At 37.6% G+C, this 25042-nt stretch overlaps 2 protein-coding genes across 2 annotated transcripts in view; both read left to right on the top strand.

The window, feature by feature from the left end:
* LOC586866 (transient receptor potential cation channel subfamily A member 1 homolog) overlaps positions 1 to 9270 on the top strand; it is a 52407-nt gene extending 43137 nt beyond the window's left edge. Inside the window, exons 17-24 of the mRNA XM_030994932.1 lie at positions 127 to 456; positions 1289 to 1429; positions 2081 to 2189; positions 2353 to 2444; positions 3053 to 3283; positions 4681 to 4749; positions 5484 to 5660; positions 6053 to 9270. Coding sequence (XP_030850792.1) covers positions 127 to 456; positions 1289 to 1429; positions 2081 to 2189; positions 2353 to 2444; positions 3053 to 3283; positions 4681 to 4749; positions 5484 to 5660; positions 6053 to 6349 — 1446 coding nt within the window. The 3' untranslated portion in view covers positions 6350 to 9270. The remainder of the gene's footprint in view (positions 1 to 126; positions 457 to 1288; positions 1430 to 2080; positions 2190 to 2352; positions 2445 to 3052; positions 3284 to 4680; positions 4750 to 5483; positions 5661 to 6052) is intronic.
* Positions 9271 to 10909: 1639 nt separating this feature from the next.
* Positions 10910 to 24951, top strand: LOC105446658 (ankyrin-1). The gene is made up of 12 exons (XM_030994142.1): positions 10910 to 11260; positions 16872 to 17100; positions 18179 to 18374; positions 19009 to 19198; positions 19576 to 19664; positions 20309 to 20458; positions 21227 to 21347; positions 22260 to 22420; positions 22922 to 23043; positions 23644 to 23781; positions 24523 to 24621; positions 24938 to 24951. Exons 1-12 carry the CDS (start codon positions 11087 to 11089, stop codon positions 24949 to 24951), a joined length of 1683 nt encoding a protein of 560 aa, XP_030850002.1. The 5' UTR covers positions 10910 to 11086.
* Positions 24952 to 25042: the final 91 nt, after the last annotated feature.

Raw genomic sequence — 25042 nt, 5'->3', positions numbered from 1 at the left:
TATGTCCAGCTAATAATTTTAATTTTTATGTACGGTTTTTAAATGCCTCGTATGTGCCCTGGTCTCCAGCTGGGTTCCGCGCTCCTATGACGATGTTTTTGCTTTGTTTCTTTCTTGGTTTTTTAGGTTTCTTCCAAACGTGTCGATCTACTGGACCACCCACTCGTGACGACTTTCATCCAGCACAAATGGAACTCCATCGGTCGCTACATCTTCTACGTGGGTTTCTTCGTCTACATCACGTTCCTTGCGATGCTGACCGGATACATCATCGTGATTCCGCCGAATTACTATGTACGTGCAGTCAACAAAACCACCAATCCACCCACCATTACGTGGTTTGCAAGCGGGGAAGTACGATGGGTGAAGTCCGTGCCAGATGCGGTCCTGGTCTTATTCGACGTCGTTGGACCTACCGCGATCATGATATTGTCCCTTTTGAACATTTTAAGAGAGGTAGGGTCAAGAAAGACGCGACATGATTAATTTCATTATTTTGTATAATATGATGATGATGGTGACGATGTAACTAATATTATAACTATTATCATTATTAGTTTTCATCATCTTTTTATGATAATATAATCATCATCATTAATATTGTTATTATTATCATTATTATTATTATTATTATCATTAGTAGTAGTAGTAGTATCAGTAGTAGTATCAGTTGTAGTAGTAGCAGTAGTAGTAGTAGTAGTAGTAGTAGTAGTAGAAGTAGTAGTAGTAGTAGTAGTAGTAGTAGTAGTAGTAGTAGTAGTAGTATCAGCAGTAGTAGTGGTACTATTAGTAGTAGAAGTAGTAATAGTAGTGGTGGTAGTAGTAGTAGTAGTAGTAGTAGTAGTAGTGGTGGTGGTAGTAGTAGTAGTAGTAGTAGTAGTGGTGGTAGTAGTAGTAGTATTATTAGTAGTAACATTAGTAGTAGTAGTAGTAGTAGTAGTAGTAGAAGAAGTAGTAGTAGTAGTAATAGTAGTAGTAGTAGTAGTAGTAGTAGTAGTAGTAGTAGTAGTAGTAGTAGTATCAGCAGTAGTAGTAGTAGTGGTAGTATTAGTAGTAGAAGTAGTGGTGGTAGAAGTAGTAGTAGTAGTAGAAGTAGTAGTAGGTAGTAGTGGTAGTACGTAGTAGTGGTAGTAGTAGTATTATTAGTAGTAACATTAGTAGTAGTAGTAGTAGTAGTAGAAGAAGTAGTAGTAGTAGTAGAAGTAGTAGTAGTAGTAGTAGTAGTAGTAGTTGTTGTTGTTGTTGTCTTTTATCTTTACCACAAGCTGTGTATGTTTTATTTTCACAGTTTACTCAGATGTTCGTTCAGCGGATATCTTATTTTCAGGACTTCGGAAATATCATGGAATTGTTCCTCTATCTCTTCGCCATCATATTTTCTCTGCCTTTCAGCACGGTTGAATACGTGAAGCACGGTAATATCAAACAGGTGAAACGCAAAGTAGTGACATATCTTGCAATATAATAAAATTATATAGAATATTTTTAATGACGTAACTAGACTTTAGGCATTTTTTCTGAACGATAGGTATTCTATTCAATTAATTTATCGTATCGTATCCCTAAATATAATCAAACAAAATGTATTGTCAAAGCATGAAATGAATAGGGCATTTTGGGGAAAAAATAATGGCCTCTGAAACACAATGACATAGACATAAATAAAAAATAAATACTATAAATTAGAATTTGTAGAATGAAATGAGGACCTGGTAGAATGTTGAAAGCATTTGTGATAGTAATTGCCATATGCACTCACAGTGACCATAATGGTAGGAATACTCCCCAGAGAGTGGAGATGGTGCACATTGTGCGTGAACGAATCCGATGACCGGGGTAATAATAATATATATGAAGCGCATAGAGACGCTAAATTAATCAAGATTTATAATTATTTATCATTATTATGTTAACACACGATTGTAATCGTAATACTCGCACATTTATAATTTGCGAGAAACAAGCTAGACTGTGGGCAAAGGGGATTTGTTTGTCTGCTTGCCTGTTGTTTTGTAAGCCTTTTCGATTACTTTATTGTTGAATTTTATCTGGTATTGCTTATTCGCCCACCCTCGGACAGGACTGGCAATGGCCGATTGGCGCTGCAGCTGGCTTCTTAGGCTGGATCAACCTGCTGCTGTTTATCAGGAGTAATTCGAAGCTTGGCATCTATGTCATCATGTTTATAGGTGAGTTGTGCACCACCCCCCCTCCCCCTCACACACAGACATTTTGTTTCAAGTATGCATTTGGTTCATAACCATGACATACAATAGTATGCATGGGTAGGTCATTAAGCTATCTACATTTTATCAGCTAATTACTTCAACTTTCTCCCTCATCATTTTCTAGACATCTTCAAGACTTTCCTTCGATTCAGTTTAATCCTGTTCTTATTCGTCATGGCGTTTGGTTTGGCATTCTACGCACTTCTCATGAATCAGGTAAGGAGAAATCATAACGTCCAAGTTAAATATCATACTTTGTTACTTTGTTCCAGTTTTACTGACTTTCTGTCTCTCTGTTTCTGGTTTCTATTTATTTCGTGCTGGTATTCATATTCATTAAAGCAACGATGAACATCTATAATTTGATAATCCATTAGGATATCATCATCCGTTTTACATTTTGTGCCACATTTTGTTTCTGCTACAAACTCTGTTTCCTACTTTTTTATATTGTGATGTTTCAAATCCGCTTTTATATCCCGACACGAGTTCAATTTTAGCGCACAAATTCAAACACGTTTTCACTAATTTTAGATCGCTATATGTTTTGTTTTAAATTGTGTCATACTTGAATATTATTTTCTGCTATGAAAACAATATATAATTATGCTTGAAAACGGAAGTCACTTGACGGTTTCGTAAAGGATAGGGTGGTGTCAAGCAAACTCTTCCAATAATCCAGCTATAGAAACGCTTCCAACAAGCAACCAAAACAAAATCAATCGGGGAAAAGGTAAAAGGCTTTTGGATTACCAAATGTTAGTATAATGAAATAATGACAATTTGAGTCTTTGTTAAAATTTTAATTTGTCTTTTCCTTCCAGAATCCATTTCACTCTCTGTTCGATTCCCTGGCCAAGACGTTTGTAATGATGATCGGTGAGCTGGATTATGCTGATATCTTCTTCGCTCAAGATTACCTAGGGACATCCAATACTCTCGAGGCAGATGGAGAGGCAGCCTATTTTATGAATTCATCTTTCTATGGAACGATCACTCAACTCTTCTTCATCCTCTTCCTCATCGTTATGTCCATTCTCATGATGAATATGCTGGTAAGATAATGTGAAACAACGCTAAACTTGTGTGAAGTTAGTTTAGATTTCGCTTTTTAAACTCACCTATTACAGCCAGTGGCGGATCCATCCGGCGGGAAGAGGGGGCCCAATCCGTGAGAAAATATTAGTTGTGACTCAGCCACCGGTGAATAAGCGGGTGAATAAGCGGGGGGGGGGGGGGGGGGGGGGGGGGGGGGGGGGGGGGGGGGGGGGGGGGAGGAGGCACTTTTTTTTGGTCCAATTTTTCAGGAAATATTTTGCGCCGACTCAGTCAGCCGGTGAACAAGGCGGGGGGGGGGGGTGAGACCACTATTTTTGTTTTTTCATCTAATTCGTGAGAATTTTTGTTGTTTTAATTCTTTTTTGTTGTTGACCCGTCAGCCCCCCCCCCCCGTGGATCCAGACGGCGTCAAGGGGGGGGGGGGTAGCCAAATCTTAAAACAAAATTTAGTGCCGACTCAGCCGGCCGGCGAATAAGCGGGGGGGGGGGGGCGCTTTTGTTTTTGTTTTATAAAGGTTAACTTTACATTATTATCCTATTGTTTTATCGTTTGGGGGGGGGGGGCTGGGGGGGGGGCGGGCCGGAATAATCGCTACGTGGATCCGCCCCTGATTACAGCAGAAGATGGACGTCAATGGCCGTGCATATACATGTACCATGTATACGGTCTTTAAGTGTCAACATAGATATGGCATCACTTTCACCGTGATCATGATAATGATGTTGATGATCACCAACATCATCATCATCACCATTATCATCATCATCATCATCATTATCATCATCATCATCATCATCGTCATCATCATCATCATCATCAGCTATTTGTAATTTGACGGCTAAGCTTTAATGAGATTATATGAAGATGAAGTTTTGCACGCAATTAGCCAAACATCGATTAAGCATACCGTTCATTCAGTCTATATCGTCCCCGTCCTCTACCTCCTCCCCAACCTCCTCCACCTAATCTAAGAACTAATCCAGGAATACAAACCCTCACGCAATATTTTTTCATCTTCACGATTAAACCTCCTGTCTACTTCGGAGTCAACTCTTTCTTATGGACATCGCTCTTTTTGCAGAGCTTCTGCTGAACTTTAAAACAAACTACCTTTACATGTCAAAAGTTGTCAGACTATCAACCAATTCAAAGCTTGTCTTAAGACACATTTATTCAAAATTACTTTTGATGATTAACTTACTCTGTTCACATCGATGTATGTTTGATATGAATTGTACTTTGTAGGTTTATTTGAAGTTTTTTGTTTAAAATATAATTGTTTGTCATCGTAATTTTTTTGTTATAGCGCTAAGAGACTCCAGTGGAAAGCGCTTTATAAGCATCGTTTTATTGTTATTATTATTATTATCCTTCCTCCTCCTCCTCCTTCAGGTTGGTTTAGCTGTAGATGATATCCAGGCAATCCAAGAAAAGGCCAATCTTCATCGTCTTACTATGCAGGTATGTTCAATACGGGTTATCCTCTGTTATAAAATGATGAAGAGGATCCTAATCAAATGATTGGTTGAAAGCATACACGTGACCAGACATTTATTTTGCCTAACACGTAATTCTACTAATGACCGGTCAATAGTATAAAACAAAAAACAAGTTATTTTGTTCGGGCATTAGTAAAATTACTACTCACTGCTTTGTATTATATGTAACCTAACTCCCAGTACCAACAGAAACCGCATAACGCATAATTATTACAATAAATCTTGAGTTCTCTTCAAGTTGTAAAATACGATAACTGCCGATGTTTTGATAGAAAATGTATGATATTTTAGTAATGAACAAAGAAAAATAGTGAGCCTAGCTAGTATCCCCGATCAAATGCCTGGCACAACCTATTTTGAGTCGCGCTTTTCAAGAACTTTCCTTATACGAATACTTTGCTGGCCTAAGCACTAAATAAACCGCATGAGAAACAATGACTACGCCAGTTCCCTCAATTTCGATGAGTCTAAGGCAAAAGATATTTTGTTCACTATGTGAAAAATAATCTCTGCAATCGATCAAACTCAATATGTACAAATCTATATAGAGGTAAACTTGGTCACCGGTGATTGGGGACATTACATTTTGTCAGTCAAGCAGAACGACAAATGCCCTGTTTCATTGATGTCCAAAATGTGTATCTTGCTTTAATTTGAAAGACAAAAGTAAAATGTCTCTCTTATCCCTTTTTCAAGGCGAACATGGTGTTGGAGAATCAGTCAAAATTCTCTCTGTGGATATGGAGAAGGTCTATCGTTCGAAGGAAGAAGTTCCTATCGTCGAACGAGATTAAACTCAAGAAATGGCTTCGACGGCTGACGGGTGGCAGAAAGCAACTCAAGAGGGCGCTGTTGATCAGCACTGATGCAGAGGTGGGTATGAATAATGGCGAATACACAAGGGCTAAAACAGACAGGGAAGGAAGGAGAAGCAGAGAGAAGAGAAAAAGGGATAAAGACGGAGGAGAGAGTGAGAGAAATAACGATTGAGATAGATCGATAAATAGATAGGGGTAGGGGAGAGAGAGAGAGAGAGAGAGAGAGAGAGAGGGAGAGAGAGAGAGAGAGGGGATGTAAGGAGTGTGGTGAGATGGAATTAGAGAGAGGAAATTGTACACAGGGCATCGGAGTAGGCAGACACCTGGATCTCGGAGCATATCGGTGATGCTATTTGGCTAAAATAAGGAATTATCGCACCAATTAGTTTGATTTTCACCTTCGAAATTTATTATTTTATCACTCATCCTTCACGAATCATATTCCAGAATCCTCTTAGCATCGACTCACATCAAGATGAACCCTACGAGAAGATCCGAGAACGTATGAAGGACGTTAGCCTGAAGGTCGAACGAGCAACCATTGAAATGCTCGAAGAAGCCAAGAAAAGAGACACCCAGTTGAACAACATACGTGAAGCTCAGGGTAGCCTCTACGACCGTACCGACCGTCTACAGGCAGCGCAAGAATTCCTTGGAGATCGGATGGAGATAATGCATCGGAAGCTGGATGTCATGATGAAGAAAATGAAGATTAAGGAGAAGAAGATCGAGGGTGTCTTCTGAGGTGACGTGTCAGGGATCCCACATTTGCTCCAGCAATGATTATATATATGTATGTTTTAAGTTTCAATACAATACGTTATGTACACTGTTGGTCATAATGGTGAAATAATTTTTTTTACCCCAATTTATGGAATGATTTTGACAATGATTTATTCCTAATAGATATAGATAATAGTATACATTCTCAGATTTTATTGAAAATAATAATTTGTGAGTAATTTTCGACTGCTAAAGCATGTGTGTGCAACTATGCTAATCAACTAGGGGACCTACGTCCTTAAGTCATAACTGACAGTAATGAGGATTACATATTATGTATATAATGAGGCAAATATTACCAATTTGGTGGTCATCTATGAGGCCCTGTTTGGTAAGAATAAAACAGATAACAGCAGCAAAAACAAAAGAGATAAATACACAAGTAGATAAACAGGTAAAATCAAATGACCAGATGGTCCCTAATAATGTCATGGATTTCCACTTCGGTACATATTTTATTAGAGGTGTCGTGGCCGAGTGGTTTCAGCACTTAAATGCAAAAGTCATGGGTTCGATTCCCGACACAGCAATAATGCCCTTTGTCAAGGCATTAATCAACATTTTCACTTCTTACACAGGAGAAAATGGGGAACCTGGTAGGACTACGTAAGTCAAAGCGCCCTCATGGTGACCAAATTGTAGTACACAGGGAGTGTAGACGGTTAACATTGTGTGTGAATGAATCCGATGATCAGGGTAATAATAATATTATATAATATATGTAAAGCGCTTAGAGACAGTATTTCTCATAAAGCGCTATACAAATCCAAATTATTTTGATTATTATTATTACATCTTGGAGAACATGCAAGTGATAGACTGTACTGTACGTTGAGGTTCCAACGGGTTTTTGGTCAGGATTAGTTTTAGGAATAGTCTCTCGTCACGGGTTGAAGTTTGCCTATTGCAGAAACTTAGACAGCTAGACATTAGTCACCAGAGAATGTGTTTGTTGTAGTTCGCGTGCACTGTATGATCACGCCAGTAGCAAGATATTCCTTTCAATATTGTTTGTTGACATAAATAGCAGATCTCTTATTTTGCTGTAATACTCATTTTGAAGGCCGTGGAGTCCAGACAATGGTCTACCCGCGTGCAGTGTTTGCCATGAAGGCGTTGGGTGAATACACCATGTGTGCAGTATTACTCAGACATGTTATTTGTTAATGTGACAGGTAGTATAACGCGAAGGGAGAGGGAGAGAGAGAGAGAGAGAGAGAGAGAAGGAGAGAGGGGGCTGGTTATGCATGGAATTTTACCTGTATAGATAAACACAAAATAATAACAAAGACCATAATATAACCTGGTCATTATCTACCAAAGAGAGTCAACGGAAAAACAAATGTAAACTGATGAAAGGATTCACAGCTTTTCAAAATGTGTCCAAGAAAATTTGTATAAACGTTGAATTATAACCATGCATTTTCTAGCAATGCTGAGTTATTATGTGTTACGAATCTCCATGTAAATTTCTATTTGTTTTGAAGCAAATTGCTTAGTGAATTTAGGGATGGTGTTGCCGTCAGTGGTTGCGCCATAATTGATGCTACTTACAATGGTTGCGCCATTATTTATGGTACCTGCAATGGTTGCGCTATTATTGATTGTACATGCAATGGTTGCGCTGTTATTGATGGTACTTACAATGATTGCGCTATTATTGATGGTGTTTATTTATTACGGTGATGCCGTCATCCATGGTAAGTGACCATACGCTATTGGACTGACCATCGTTGACGGCCTTGAGTGGAGGTGTTGTGTCGAATGGTGGTGGTGGTGGTGGTGGTGGTGGTGATGTTATTGTTTTTATGGTTGTTACGGGGAATGGGCTACTATAATGTGGTGGTGATATTGGCACCGTGGCACATGGCAAGTACATGTCCTTGTTTTCACGAAGTGACGGTAGTGAGGAAAATCGTAATGCAAAGTGAATGCAATTTTTTTCACTACCGTCACTTCGTGAAAACAGCCACGTCACATAAGTCATTTCTTCTTTAAACGTTCATGTTGGTTCAATATAGGATTTTTATTTTTAAAAAGGCATGTTCATGAGAGAACATAACGAATCATACTCTATGACACTCTATTTGTGTTACTGCCTATCGCAGTACTCACCTGAGTTTATCACTGTCAGGTAAATAAAGATTATGAATTGCACAGAGTATTACTTGTTTTTAGGTATTAAAGTCTAATAATACAAGATTTCGTGATTTTATGTTTGCCATGTTACTTTGTCTTGTTTTCTTTTCAGTGATATCGATTCAAAACGTAATTTGGACACATTCATATATTTTGGTACTATATATTACATTGTATGTGTAAGGTACTTTAGCGAATGAACTGCATCCATAAGTCTTCCTAATATACTATAGAATATTTGAGATTATATAGCGACTATGTAAACTATATGTTGTGCATTAATTTGTTTCCTTTCATGGGACACTGTGTCATTAATATATTTCTTTTATAACTGTAATAGATAAATGTATAGTTCCGGTTTTGTTTTGTGTTTCTTTAGTATTATCGCATCAATATATAGGCCTATCTGTGAAAATATTATTCAAAATGTTTTTGCTTTTCTTGGTTCAATATACATTGTAATTTATCAAGTACATGTGATTTTACCGCCGACTATTTGTTTAATCGTGTTCACGTATTTGAACTTTGATTTGATAAAAGGCTGACTCATTTAAAATCTGCTAAAAACTCTATTGAAATGTACATTTGAATTGAAATATATTTTTTGATAATAATTTCAATCTGTTATCAATATTTCTATTTTGTCACTTTTACATTAAAAATATAGCACCCTTAGTCCTTGGACTACAGCATTGTTACCAGCACAAGTCATAATAAATCTAAATAAATATTTTGCTACAAAATTTGGCATGTACAGGACATATTTATTTTTTTTATTTGTTGAAAGTAATGCATAAGATGGGATCCATACTTATGTACATGGTGTTAATATTTTTTTCTTCATTTCTTGTCGGTGGAGATTTCTTCTGAGCAATTTAGTTTATCTCCCAGATGCATTCATTATTCATCATGTTTATCTCTACTTCAATGAGGTCTCATGACTCTTACACGGTACGTCAAAGACCGAACAAGTCACTGACGCAGTCATGCGTCAATACATTGGTGTCTCGGTTGCGTTAATCTTTACACGGGCATTCGTTGGCTGTACTATTCGACATCTCCCTGCTAACTTTTTGAGTGTTTGCATTAAGCTTCAGAAATAGGAAATGGGGACGGGGGCGGGAAAGGCGGGTGACATACAATACATATTTGTCAAGTAGCGGGGGGTTCTAACTCAACATGATGACCTATAGACGACATTATATGTTTTTTCCTGTGCATAGCTAACTATAATTCTTTTTTAGTTGAAATACTAAAGATTCGAAAACTTCTCCATATCTCCCCAAACTTTTCAATTACAACCGTGAAAGAACGGATTTCTTGGTTGACTACTTCTCATTCGATAGCAAACTTTGGTGACAAGTCACGAAAAAAAAACGAGAGAGAAAGAGACAAAATGAACATAAAGGATGATTTGCCCTGTATTCAAGCAAAAGTGAATAGGGTCTTTCAGAGTTCAGTAACACACTAATGCTGTTTGTGCCGCGGAATTTATCATTATTCATCATTTTTGTATGGGAGGCGAATTCTTTGCTTGTTCTCGTGCAAGCTGTTTTGACGAAAAAAACTGAAAAGCATTTTTGCACACCACCATAGTTGGCTGGATAATAATTATGACACGAAATAAGTCGAATCATCACATTCTTTATGTTTACCCAAGGTTGTTTACTAATCAAAACATTACAGACTATGCATGGCGACTGTTATTAAACGAATAAGATATTTGGAATACAAAATCATATATGATCTCCCAGGAAAGAAAGAAGAGAGCTAGGGATAAATTGAAATGAGATAGAATAAATAAATATCTCTGTCTCTCTGACTTGCACTCTCATTCTCTCTCATTCTCCCTCTATACTACACTCTCCCTCTCTCTTCCTCACTACTCACTTAGATAAATATTGTCTTTCTTCCCATTTATGTGCCTTTCCTTTTCTTCTTAGCCTCTTATTCCGTCCACCGCCCCCTCTTTTCCATCTCTCTCTGTCCCCCTCTCTCTCTCTCTCTCATTCTCTCCTTTTGCCCCTCTCTATCTCTCTCTCCCTCCCTCTCTCTTCCTCACTTCTCACTTAGATTATTATTTTTCTTTCTACCCATTGGTGTGGCTTTTCCCTTTCTTGAGTCTCTTATTCCCTCCATCTCCCCCTCTTCTCCATATCTCTCTCTCTCTCTCTCTCTCTCATCATCTCACTTTCTCTCTTTCTCTCTCTCTCTCTCTCTCTCTCTCTCTCTCTCTCTCTCTCTCACTCTCATTCTCTCACTCTATTTCTCTCTCATTCTCCCTCTCATTTTCTCTTTCTCTCTCTCTATCACTCTCCTTCTCTCTCTCATTCTCTTTCTCTCATTCTCTCTCTCCCTTTCTCTCTCATTCTCTCTCTCTCTCTCTTTCTCTCTCTCTCTCTCTCTCTCTCTCTTTCTTTCTTTCGTTTCCTCTCCCTCTATCCTTCCTTTGCTTTTGTGACACGGTTGGGCGCCCCTTTTCTCAATGTCACCTGTTTACATTCTACGAGCAACAAGTCAAAGCGTTCCAAATAGTCTCGTCCTTGCTCTTCGACCAGAATGGAGGAAGCTAGGACCTTGCTCGCAAAGCCCCTTCGTGATCATGGCGATGATGACGACAACAAAACTCGAATGGAAATGAGGTCATCGTTGAATTCGGTGGATACGATTCCGTGGGGCGATGACGCCTGCCATTCGTCATCGTCGTCTTATTCGGCTATTGATTTTGATCCGGTGAGTAGTTCAACATGACAATTAATATTTTAATTGCATTTTTATAATCTCTGCCACTGAATACGAATGCATATAGAATCGCTATTTTTGTAATTGTTGTCGTTGTTTTTATTATCATTTTGTATTGTTTTTTTAAAAGTTTGTTTAGTTTTCTTTTCAAATGATGTGATATGCAGTCTTTGTGCAAGTAAGTTTTTATTGATTCAAAGGAAACCAAAAATGTATTATGTAAAACTTTCTGAACTTTACTCTTTACCCGTGAAAGATATCGGATTGCAATTTGGTTTCATACTAGAATTAAGGTTCTGGCATCGGGTAGGGTTGACGGCAGGTGTATTGTTGGTTCCTGTTTGAAGTTAGGAATTTGTTTCGTGTAGGGAATTGACGCGGAGCAATCGTCACGGGAGAAAATGTCGCAAAATCACTTTTGTCCGGTGGGTTTTAAATTGTCCAAATTATCAAAAGTCACCACCTTTCTTTTCATTGTTTACTCACTCGGAATATACAGAAGAATAAAGTAATATTCAATATTTAGACAGTCGGAAACTCAACCTCAAAATACAAAAACTTATTAGTTCTTTTCTATTTCTGAAAACAAAATCCTAGTAAATCATGCCACGGTGAATAGGAGGTATGCCGGTCTTTTCAGATTTTTTTGCTTTTGTTTGTTTTGTTCGGAGCTTTCCAAAAAGCCATGACATATCTACAACTTGACCTGTCTCGTTTTTATGAAAAGGAAGCCACCGTAATGTCTAGGTTAAAAAACAGTTGCTCCAATTTCTAATCCCTATAGATGCATAAGACAATTGAGCAAAGATTTTGGCATTGCCATTTTTTTAGAATAGAAACTGTGAGATTTGCAATTTGTTTACAAAGGTGTGCCGACAATATCTCTTCCCTATACTGTAGATGCATGAGACAATTCTGTCAAAATATTGGCATTGTTATATTTTAGAATAGAAACTATGAGATCTGCAGTTTGTGTAAAAAGGTGTGCCGATATTTTCTCCGGTGGTAATTGCTCCGGGGTTTATTTCGTCCACCAAAAGGGTTAAGTTTCCAAAAATGTTAGAATAATTTTTTTATGTAGGCCTACCTCTTTTCATGAAGTGGGTGAGAAAATACGATTTCTTACTAGTAGATAGAGTTTATATCTTCTTTAAACATTATTGATTAATCTTAAGATTCATAGAGATCGATCAATAAAGTTCCGAGAACATAGAACTTTATCTATCAAGAACAAACCATAGGGAATCTCAGAAAAGCTAAGCTTGTTGAGCGAAATTCCCAGTATAAATTATATAAGTAGGCCTACGAGACCAGGGTTTCTCAAACTTTTTCTTTGACGGTCCAGATATCGTGACTTCTATAAAAGCTCTAAGGTCCGAAACTGGGGATGCCATTCGCCCGAAAATTCTCATGGTCGATCGTATCCTTTAACTTGAAGGATACGTATCCTTCAACTTTGGAAGCAAAGGGATTTAACACTTATGGGTAAGATTCAACTATTGAAGGTGCACATTTATTCTAAAGTTCTTTATCGGGCGTCACTTACTCCTGTTCCAAAATGGGTTTATGATTCACTGGATGAATTAACTTTTGATTTCATATGGAAAGGAAAAACAGATAAAATCAATAGAAACACCATGTTCTTAGACTATAAGCAAGGGGGTTAAAGATGTTAAATTTTTCTGCACAAGTTAAATCGCAGCGAATTATGTGGATTCAAAAACTTCTAAACAAAGATGAAGACATGAAATGGAAACAATATTTTAACTTTGTCACTGAACGCGTGGGTGGAGATTTGATATTTTCATGTGACTATATACCAAGTTCATTAAAAGTGACAGCTCCACAATTTTTTATGGATTTATTAGAAGATTGGGTGAATACGAGACATATAAGGAGTATAGACATTGGTGATGTGGTAATTTTTAATAATAAACTTATTCGATATAAAGGAAGTTGTATATACGATAAGAGGTTGTATGACAAAGGAATTTACAAATTAAAACATATTCTGGAAAACGAAGGTAAACTAAAATGTGACAGGCATTTTATCGATTTAGGTGTTGAAGTAAATGAAATTGAAAAGATCAAGCACTTTTATGCCTGTTTACCAGTTTGTTGGAAAAATAATTTTAGAAAGGGAGAAGAAAAAAATAATTCTGGAACTGATTTCACTTTGGGGAAGAAAACAACTAATATAGCTGATCTAATATCAAAACAAATTTATGTACGATTAATAAAGAAAGATGATTTTAAACCTTTGGTTTTTGAGAGAATTAGAAGGAACTATGGTTTTTCCTGAAAGGAAATAGAAAACATATTTTTAAGACTAAGACAGTGTACACTTAACAGTCGATTAAGAGAGTTTCAGTTCAAACTTATACATAATATATTATATACAAACCATCACCTCTTCCGTTTTGGTCTTGTCTCGACTAACTTATGCTCATTTTGCGAAAAAGATGAAGAAACATATAAACATTTATTCTATACTTGTGAATTTGCACAATCAGTGTGGGGAATGTGCACGAGATTTTTAGACTTTGAAATACATAACTGTAGTTTGGAGGAAATTCTGTATGGGAAAGAGGAGAGAAATAAAGGAAAATATCAATTAATGATTCATGTTTTAATTCTTGTTAAATATCTGATTTATAGAAATAGAGAACTTAAAAAACCACCCTCTTTTAATGAAATAAAGGATAGTATAATAGGGGATAAAGTAGAAGAAAGGAAATTGGCAGCAATGAGGGGAACTCTCACTATTCATTTTTCTAAATGGGAAAACCTGAGTATTAGACAAACAATTGGAACCCAGAGCCAGTCGTCCACCGGTTAAGAGGGGGGGGGGGGGATAAGGGAGAGGTCGGGTAGGGTAGGGTTAACAAAAAGAGAAAACTTTTCTCTCAGGACAACAGTATAAAAGAAGTATAAGTTGCTACATTGTTAAAACAAAATATTTGGGTTATACAACTGCACATGTTTTCTTTGAAAATATGAATTTTTGTTTCAAATATGACTTATAGGAACTTACTATGTAAGTTTCTTTGGAAGCCGTTTGTAAGACAAAAATTTATACTGATTTATAATGTCATCACATTTACAGTGAGCGTTACATATGATGATTGTAATTTGTACTATAATTATAATTTGTTTCAAGAGAGAAAAGAATAAAAACTGACCATAAAAAACAACAACTTGAGAATAACAATGTACAATATGATTGCTGGAAAGCCGGACACGACACAAACATTGCTCAAATTTGTTTCGGACTTAGACGATCTACTCCTAAATTTTACATTAATGACACTTTTATACTGAGAATATTGAGGATTGGTTTAGGTCTATATCTAATCCAAAGAGAACTGTTACAGTTTTATAAAACAGAGCCACCAGTGCTTCCATTCGTCTAAAAAAGAGTTTCCTAAAAAAAAGAGTTTCCTAAAAAAAAAAGAGAACACCCAATGTTCTTTGGGGTCTGGCATAGACCCTGCCGGGGTTCCGGGGCGGAGCCTCAGAACGCTCTCGATCTTTTGCAATTCAGAACCTTCAAGATGACCTAAGGACAATTTTCCTAAACAGTTGGTTGTCTGGGGAACCACTTCTATCTTTACTAATGGGATCTAGGGGGTGTCTCATCAACTAGAATTGATTTCGATTAAAAAAATATTAAAAAACCAAGGCCCTTAGATTTTAAGGCTTGATGAAACACCTTCAGGGATCCACTACAGGGCCCCTGGTGTGTTGCAGGGACAGTTCCCCCTCCCCGCCAGAGTTTCCAGGAGTCAGAGCCCCCAGAAGCTCTCGAGCTCTGGCAATTCAGAACATTCTGAATAGCCGACGTCAGCGATACAAACTCTTAACCATCCCTTGAAATTTAAATTCCACTGCTCCTATTGTGTGCTCTTATTAATGTGCACAAACAAAACTCAGATTAGACATTCCATCCAACAGCGGGTTGTCTTGGGAATTACTTTTATTTTTCCTAATGGGGTCCCAGGGTCCGCCTTAGGGCCCCTGGTGGGTTTCAGGGACAATGCCCCCGCCAAGGATCCAGGAGTCAGAGCGCCCGAAAGCTCTCGAGTTTTGGCAATTTAGAACATATTAGATAACCGTCGTGGGCGATAAAAACTCTATCCCTTGAAATTTGAATTGCAGTGGCCCTATTTATTGTGTGCTCTTTTTAAAGGTAAAGACCAGTATTGGAAACGCCCCAATTTCAAAAAATGAAATGGAAGCTCTCATTATCAATCATGTGAAAGAATATGTTTTGACTAATACATGATGATAAAAAATTTGCCGGGGAAACCGCCTACTAATTCATATATTTGGTAAATTTGTTTCTCTCATGGTCTGTGAGAGATATAGGGTAGTCCCATATACATCTATCTGTGTATAGTGCTTGTAACTTTACGAAGAATGGGCCAAATTTCTTATCATTTTGATGATTCCAGAACCTTGCAGATGCTAGATGCTAGATGATCAACCTTTTCTGATCGATTCCACAACGTTTCTTTCACAATGCAATCGCATGACCATAACTGGTCTTTACCTTTAAAGAGCACACAAAAGCCTTCTGATTAGACTTTCAATCTCTTTCAGTAGTAACATAACACGCCCTTAATACTGGTCATAACAATAAATAGAATCTGGATTAAAAAAAAAAAATCCTTCACTTGCTATAACTTGCTATATTTTTCGCTCCAGTGATCTCGAGGCAGCAGACAGCAATAAATCTGATGTGCAAATAATAAATGTTCCACGGGGGTGGTTGTTAGAAGCTTAAACTACATAAAACCAGGGTCTAAAACACCTCCCTGATAAAACTCACACTCTTTCAAATTTTATACAACAAAAGCTTGTCTCTTGAAATGTCTTTAAGTTGGAAAATAACAACCATTAGTTGTCGAATCGAATTTAGAGATTCCTTGTACCAAATGGTCGTACGTCTTGTGCTGCGCAAAGATTCAATCATTTTAATTTGGGGCTTTTGGGCCATTACAAGAATTGGGTCATCGATGTAGAAAATTGCTCATGTACCCTTTACAGCTTATTTTACGTACTATATTACCAAAGACAAAAAAGTCAGTCAGTTACTCAATAATATCTGACAGTGAAGTCTAAAAATTAAAACGGGATTTCCTTGCATAATTTGAATATAAGGACACTGCTAACGTTTAAATCTCACATATAGTATAGGACATACATGACATGTTCATAATTCCTGCATAATTCTACAGAATGTGATGTTTGCTGCAAAGTACCTTTAAAGCCCATCTGTACTAGTGTACATGAGGGATTAGACCACTATGCAAGGTCACACGACAGGTGGATATCTCATCAAATCAGCTCTAAATCAACATAAGAAATAGAGGATCATGGGAGACCAGTGGTCACCGATTATGCATTGTTTTTTATATAGAGGGCGCAAGTAGCTACAAGTAGTACAGTTGGGCTTTAAGAGAGTTTCCATTATGGGGATGAGATAGATGGACAAAAATATATTTGTCGAACAGAAGATGTTGCATGGAATCGCCCAAAGGTGTATTTTCTTTATAGGCAGCTGTACGACAATATTTTCTCACATTCATACTCCTATCAGAAGGGCCAGCAATCTCCCCCACCGAACGCACCGGACGACCTCCGTAATTTACTTGCAATCGTCAAAACAGGCGATGTCGCGAAGCTGAACGAACTGGTGGACGATGTCGGCAAGCAGGGTATATTGACCGTCATCACAGAGCAGGATGGAAAGAAAACAAACCCTCTCCATATTGCTGTTCTACACGGTGACGTGGAGGTGGTCAATACATTGATGGCTTGTGGAACAGGTAAACTTCATACATGAATTGATGGATGGATGGATAGATGGATGGATGGATGGATGGATGGTTGGATGGGTGGGTGGGTGGGTGGGTGGGTGGATGGATGGATGAATGGAATGATGGATGAATGAATGAAATAATGGATGGATGGATGAATGAATGAATGAATGGATAAATGAATGAATGGATTGATGGATAAATGAATGAATAGATAGATGGATGGATGAATGAATTAATGGATGAGTGGATGGATGGACGAATAGATAGATAGATGGATGAATCAATTAGTGTATAAGTGGATGGATGGATGAATAAATATATGGATAAAGGGATGGATGGATGAATAAATATATGGATAAAGGGATGGATGGATGAATAGGTGAATTTTTAAGAATTAATATTTATATATTTCTTTTTAATGAGATTATTTAGGATTTTATTAATTTGTTTACGTTGAATTTGTTTCTCCAAAAAAACAATTAATAATATATATAACACCAAAAATAATCAATGCAACTGTCAGCTGTGTCATAGCAGAACTGTGATTGTACTGAGGTATCAGAAAATAGATATAAAGATAGGGAACGAAAAAGTTCCAGACAAAGAATCAGCGACTATTCCCTCAATTCACCCATAAGAATGTTGTAAAGTTATAGACCTAAGGCGACTTTACTTTTGACATTTTGAAATTTACTTGCCTTCAGTCTGACCAATTTCTTTCCCCAAAAATCGTTTGTTGTAAATCTGCATTCAATTTATACGGATTCCACATTTGTCATTATGTGTGTCAAGGATGATAATAATAATAATAATAATGATAATAATAATAATAATAATAGTGGGTTCTTGTACAATGCTCATGTCTATTAGACTTGACACTCCTGACACTCAACAAGTATTAACTCTCTCTCTCTCTCTCTCTCTCTCTCTCTCTCTCTCTCTCTCTCTTCTGTCTCTCTCTCTCTCTTCTCTCTCTCTCTCTCTCTCTTTCTGTCTCTCTCTTCTCTTCTCTCTCTCTCTCTCTTCTCTCTTTCTCTCTCTTCTCTCTCTCTCTCTCTTCTTTCTCTTCCTATCTATCTTAAAGATGATCTAGTAAGCAACGTCGATCACCATAAAAACACACCTCTCCATGTGGCGAGCTCGGCGGGTCATCTCGACATCGTCAAGGATCTCGTCTGTAGGGGCGCTTCGATGAACTGCGAAAACCGAGACAGACAGACGGCCCTTCATCTGGCTTGTAACCACGATAGGGCGAAGATTGCAAGCTTTCTCTTCGAAAAGTAAGGAGTTGCGTAGTGATGATGATGATGATGATGGCGACGATGGTGATGAGGATGAAGATGATTATGATCTTTAAAAAGTTAATTTCATATAACTACGGTTACACACTCCAGCCAGAAGCTGTTCTTCAGAGTGTCGGTAGAACATGATGATGATGATGATGATGATGATGATGATGATGATGATGATAATGATGATGATGATTATGGTGATGATGACGATGAAGATGGTGATGAAGATGACAATCAAGATAATAATATAACAATTTTATGTTTAGCTCTAATCAACAGTTTCATGTCTGAGGAAACGTAACAAAACAAATATCATCATTAATATGATCGTATATAACAAAATTGTAGTTGTTAGTAAATTTGACAGCCGCATTAGTAATTAAGTGACATTGGTTAATATATTAGCAACAGTTCAGTACATTATTGCTCATTTTGCATTGACAGAAATAATCAATATTTCCAATAAATAGACAATTACATGTAAATACAGATGAATAATAATAAAAAAAAATGATAAATAATTCTAAATGAACAATTAATTCATTAACAAAAATTAACGATAAAAACAATTAATCAATTAAAAGAGAAAAACAAATAACATCTTCCTCTCCCTCCTCAATAGCGGTGCTGACATCACAATCCATGACTCGACCTACCTCAACCCGCTGCAGGTGGCCATAAACCATGACAGCTTTGATGCCCTTCTCACACTGCTGAGGTGTTTGGTATCATCGAGTCGAAAGCATCATGAAGTAGGAGCTGAGATTCAGAGATGGGCAGCGGCAAACAACAAAGCAGCCGCGCTCAGCAAGGTATAGGAGACTCCGAAAATTGAACCAAAATAAAAATCCATAGTTTTTATATTTCAGATACAAAATCACGGATAACATCATACATAAGTATTCATAACAAGCACTTCATCATATGTTTAAATGAGATCAAATCATATATCTGTATTTGAATAAATATTTGTTTCAATAACAAAAATAGTATGGATACTTCATTGCTTTTAAGAAAGTACAAAGTGTAATTTAAATTACGTACAGTATTTTGTGAAATCAGTTTTGTGTATTTTAGAATAACCTGAGTTTGGGTATGAGTTATCGATGTACGTGATCCGCTAGTTCATTTAAACCCCTCACGCAATGATAATCTAAATGCATATGTCTATTCTTCAATACAATAACAGATTCTGGAGAGTGACGTACGGTTCCCTACTCTGTCTGATAGGGATACCATGGATTTTATTATGGATGCCGTGAAGAACAGACACAAAGAGTAAGAATATGTCAATCGTTTTCGTCGCTACGAATATTGTTTTCGCTTCATTTTAAGGTACTAAATGAAAAGGTTAAATACCAACGGCATTTAAAAGACAATATTTAGAACCTCCTTCAAAACGTAAGGATTTGAAAATGGCTTTTTGTGGGAAAATGAGGACCATTAGTTGCTGAATCGACATATGTGATTGCATAATCTAAGTAATAGTATGATTTTCAGATCCTTGTTTTGTGCTGCACAAAGTTTCAATCAGTTTAATTTTGGCCATTACAAGTAGTGAGTTATTGATGTAGACAAATGCTCATGTACCCTTTACAGCTCATATTATATATGTTATTGCCAAAGAAGAAAAAAAAGCCAGTCAGTCACTCAATAGTGTCTGACAGTGAAGTCTAGCAAGTAAACGGGTTTCCTTGCATAATTTAAATACTAGGACACTGCTAACGTTTAAATTTCACAGATAGGACATACATGACATATTCATAATTCCTGCAACGTTTTAAAGAATTTGATGTTGGCTGCAAAAGGGACATAGTATCTTTAAAGTCATTCTAAATTTAATAGTTTATTTACGATGTTCGGTTTATCATTGATATTTCATCAACATTATCATTATAATTCCTATTATTCAATTATTAAAGGTTGGTGATGGTGCTCCTCAACTGGTCCCATCAGACCGTTGTCCATCACACGGACGCAGGAGGGAACACACCCTTGCACTACGCCGCCGAGATTGGTGATACCGTCATCATGCTTGAACTCATCAAGGCTAGGGCTCACGTCAATGCAAAGTTAGTCAAATCATTTTCTTTGAGGTTTATTCTCTTATTAATCTTCTTCCGTATACCTCAATCACAACGATGAGATCGCCTCCAGACCGACAAGACACCGAACAATGATATTTTTAAACCGGGATGGCGAAGAAGTCTTCCGCCTGAAGTCGGCTTGGTTCACCCTTTCTCAATCTTTGATGTGTGTGTGAGGGGGGGGGGGGGGGGTAAAGGACACTTTTTTGGGGGGGGGGGGGAATACATTTTGCTCCGTTGGGGGGGGGGGGGAAGGTCCGTACGCGCCTGGAAGGGGGCACCCTTAACGCGCGCCTGTTTTCTACACTTACATAGGCGAGCCTCCCCCCCCCCCTCCTCCGGTAATATTTGATACACCTCCTGTTTTCAAATAATCTGTACACGTTCTACTTGCTCTTAGCGAAAGCAAAATATGACAAACGTTTACAAATCTCTTATTTAAAGGACACTTTTTTTGGGGGGGAATACATTTTGCTCCGTTGGGGGGGGGGGGGGGGTAAGGTCCGTACGCGCCTGGAAGGGGGCACCCTTAACGCGCGCCTGTTTTCTACACTTACATAGGCGAGCCTCCCCCCCCCCCCCCCCCCCTCCTCCGGTAATATTTGATACACCTCCTGTTTTCAAATAATCTGTACACGTTCTACTTGCTCTTAGCGAAAGCAAAATATGACAAACGTTTACAAATCTCTTATTTAATCATAATTTCGTCTAATATCTATTCTATATTTTGACTATTATATTGCTCGTTTCTAGGAATTCCCAGAGAGAAGGTGAGCGGACCCCTTTGCACCTTGCTGCGGGGAACGGCTGGACTAGACCAGCTGGAATACTGCTGCATTATCACGCTCACATCGATGAGAGGGACCAGAGCGAGGTGAGCCCCCCCCCCTTCCTGTTTTTTTCGGAGAGGGGAGGGGGGGATCAGGTTTTTTGAGGGGCGGGAAAGAAACTGTTTGAAGAAACTCATAACCACAACATCATTGCATAATTATATGCTATGCAATTTGAATATAACCCCCCCCCCTCTCTCTCTCTCTCTCTCTCTGTCTGTCTCTCCCTCTCTGTATGTCTCTGTCTTGTTTTTCTCTCTCTCTGTCTTTCTGTCTTTTTGTCTTTCTCTTTGTCTGTGTGTGTCTCTCTCTCTTTCTCTGTCTGTCTATCTGTCTCTTTCTTTCTACTCTATTCTTAGGGAGCAACATTATGTGAGTATTTACATGTATGTATTAAAGGGATCCGATAACTTTGTCTCAGATTCTGAAACAAAATCCTGGAATTAGCTCATGCTCCGATGATAATTATAAACCTTTAGGTCAGTCAGGAACTCCATTACTTTTACAAACCGATCGCCTGTCTGATTATCAAGATATTTATGATTGGAATAACACTATTGTCTATTGGGGAAAACGAGTATGGTAAAACCGGTCACTCAAAGATTTTTCTTTTTTTGAGGCACTTCTTGACCATTTTGAAGCGCATTTTTTTTTATGGCTTCAATATTACACCATATCATAGACACTGATATCACGGAGGGCCGTGCATCTCAGATGTAACATTGTTAGACGATGCCTTTAAGAAAATCCGCATGTTTTGGGACTAGGTCAAATTAGACCTTGGTGGATACTTGATATTTATTAAAAAAGAATTATATTCCTTTTCTGGATTATCAGTCTTTATTTACACATCTTTTCGTCAATGGTTTATCTATGTTTTTGTTTTTAATGCCCAAGTCGTTTAAATTAAAAGCAAATCTGCGTTTGTTTTTCTTGTTGCCATGTCGGGCCATCAGATGACACCCCTGCACCACGCGTGTATGAACGGCCAGATTGAGATGGTGGAGATGCTACTCTTCGATCAGGACGACGACCTCATCACAAACAAGGCCAACGCAGTCGTGTGTGACGAGGACGGACGGACATGTCTTGATCACGCCATCGACAACGGATATGAGTATGTAGTAAATTAGATCAATTAAAACAGCCTCCGTGAATTAGATGCTGCCTGTATTTTTGTTTTGCCTCATGGGAATTAGATATTTTAGAAGTCAAATGATTTCATATTATTTTTATTTTCAAGGTAGCATTCTCAAATTGTGCATACCATGATCATTGGCAATGTATCTAGTTAAGGGTGAAGCTGGCCGGCATATACCGAATTGGAAGGACAAGAAGAAAACAAAGCAACTTGCAGTGTTCTGTTGTCAGCCCATATATACCCCCTCCCCATCCCGTGTTTCTCTTTTGAGTATTATGACATGAAATCGAATATTTTGCACTCCCGGGTCATTTCCAAAATTAAAAGACGCACGGTTTTAGTCGACACGTCGCTCGTTATACTGCTTAAAAAGTGCATTGAGCATGAGTTCTGTAATGGACACATCAAGACATAAGAATATCATTGCCATACAGACTTTTTCCTTTCGTCCAATCATCTTCTAATTTATGTTCGAAGGGATGTAGCAAAGCTGATTCTCCGCCATTCAAAATGGCGAGAACTGATGTGTATCTCGAGTCTGGATGAGGAGACTAACTATCGGACCACGCCCATGAGAAAACTTATCCAGTCAATGCCTGGTAACACATATTTCTGTCGTATCCCTTTAACATGTATCATTCCACTATTTAATTACATTCGTTTTTGTTTACATTGAATCCTCATTTTTATGTGAACCTCTATTTCTTATCAATATGTATTTATTTTTATGATAGTGTAGGAAGATTTTCCGTTATATTTGGGTCTTGCCATATGCCGTCCGAGATGGTATATGGAGATGGTGCACACGTTTTGTTGGTAATTTAATCCCATTATCGGGGTGATACATAAAGGGCAATGTAAATCCGGGCTATCATTAGTTATCATTGTTGTTATCTTTAATCATGATTATTGTAGGCTATTCATTCTTATTATATAATTCTATTATTTCCATCGTTCTGTTGTTATTATTATAATTCCTATTATTATCATTATTATTATCATTATTATTATTATCATTGTAATTAATATTGAAATTAATATAAGTATTATTACTATTATCATTTTTATTATTGTTGTCGTTGTTATTATTATTGTTGTTATCATTAATATTTTAAGGCCTATTTTCAGCATTGTTATACAATTTTTAATATTATCATCTGATTATTTTTATCATTGCTATTCCTATTATCCTAATACAGATGTAGCGCAGATAGTACTTGATCGTTGCATCACAGTGACTGGTGGAGAATACTCGTCCAAACCCAGTAAGACGAAGACGGTGGAGTTCTACTATGAATTCCTTGAAGACACTTTCTCCTCATGGATCAGACAACCTGGTGAGAAAAATCTCGTATTCAATCTTCTTAATTTTATGTGAAGTCTGTGACGTCATGATAGGTACGTCTTAGATTTTATAACGATCAATTTGGCTTTTAGTACGTCACACAGTGACGCTCCAAGTACTCGAATGAAAAGCATATTAGTTGTTTAGTGGACTTCCCTCACGAAGTTCCAAGCATTCAAGGAATATTCCTGAAATAAGATGTTTGATGTCTCGATGTAATTATATCACAAAATTATAAATAAAGAAAGAAACAAACAAAACATCAAAAGTCGCTGAAATCAGTCGAGACCAAGAGACCACCATGTTCACCAAAACAGCCACAGAAAAGTCAATAACGACCAATAATTTGATTTAAAACGAAAAAAAAATCTAGTCGACATTGGTCCTGATTTTTCTTGCCGTTGTAGTGGAACAAAGATGAAGGTCAAGATTGACAGGTGCGATAGCTTAGTGGCAAAGCAGTGGTATCGTAACCGAGAGGTCCCGGGTTCGAATCCCATTCGATGCACTAGTGCCCTTTGGTAAGGCATTAATCCCTCGGAAAAGACTTGAATCGTTGTTACCCTGGTTGCTAACTTACAGTCAAACACATGCTTTCTCAGCAATCAGGTAAAACAACAAATATTTCCAGTTTGTCATTGTCATGTTAACAGTTACCAATAATCTGTTTAGGAAAGATTTTCCATCACACTTGAATCAATGACACAAATGACTCTGTATCTCTTTAAAGAAGATGGTGGCAAACAGGAAGGGCTTCTGAACAGAGTCTATCATAGGTTATCAACAATGAGAGGATCCTATCACTCAGCTAAAGCGAAGAATTCCCATTTTAGTACGTCACACAGTGACGCTCCAAGTACTCGAATGAAAAGCATATTAGTTGTTTAGTGGACTTCCCTCACGAAGTTCCAAGCATTCAAGGAATATTCCTGAAATAAGATGTTTGATGTCTCGATGTAATTATATCACAAAATTATAAATAAAGAAAGAAACAAACAAAACATCAAAAGTCGCTGAAATCAGTCGAGACCAAGAGACCACCATGTTCACCAAAACAGCCACAGAAAAGTCAATAACGACCAATAATTTGATTTAAAACGAAAAAAAAATCTAGTCGACATTGGTCCTGATTTTTCTTGCCGTTGTAGTGGAACAAAGATGAAGGTCAAGATTGACAGGTGCGATAGCTTAGTGGCAAAGCAGTGGTATCGTAACCGAGAGGTCCCGGGTTCGAATCCCATTCGATGCACTAG

This window comes from Strongylocentrotus purpuratus, unplaced genomic scaffold (genome assembly GCF_000002235.5).
Source record: "Strongylocentrotus purpuratus isolate Spur 01 unplaced genomic scaffold, Spur_5.0 spur5_scaffold_21, whole genome shotgun sequence".
Taxonomy (NCBI): Eukaryota; Metazoa; Echinodermata; class Echinoidea; order Camarodonta; family Strongylocentrotidae; genus Strongylocentrotus; species Strongylocentrotus purpuratus.
Note: the sequence above shows the minus strand (reverse complement) of the source record. Positions and strands in the feature narration are given on the sequence as shown.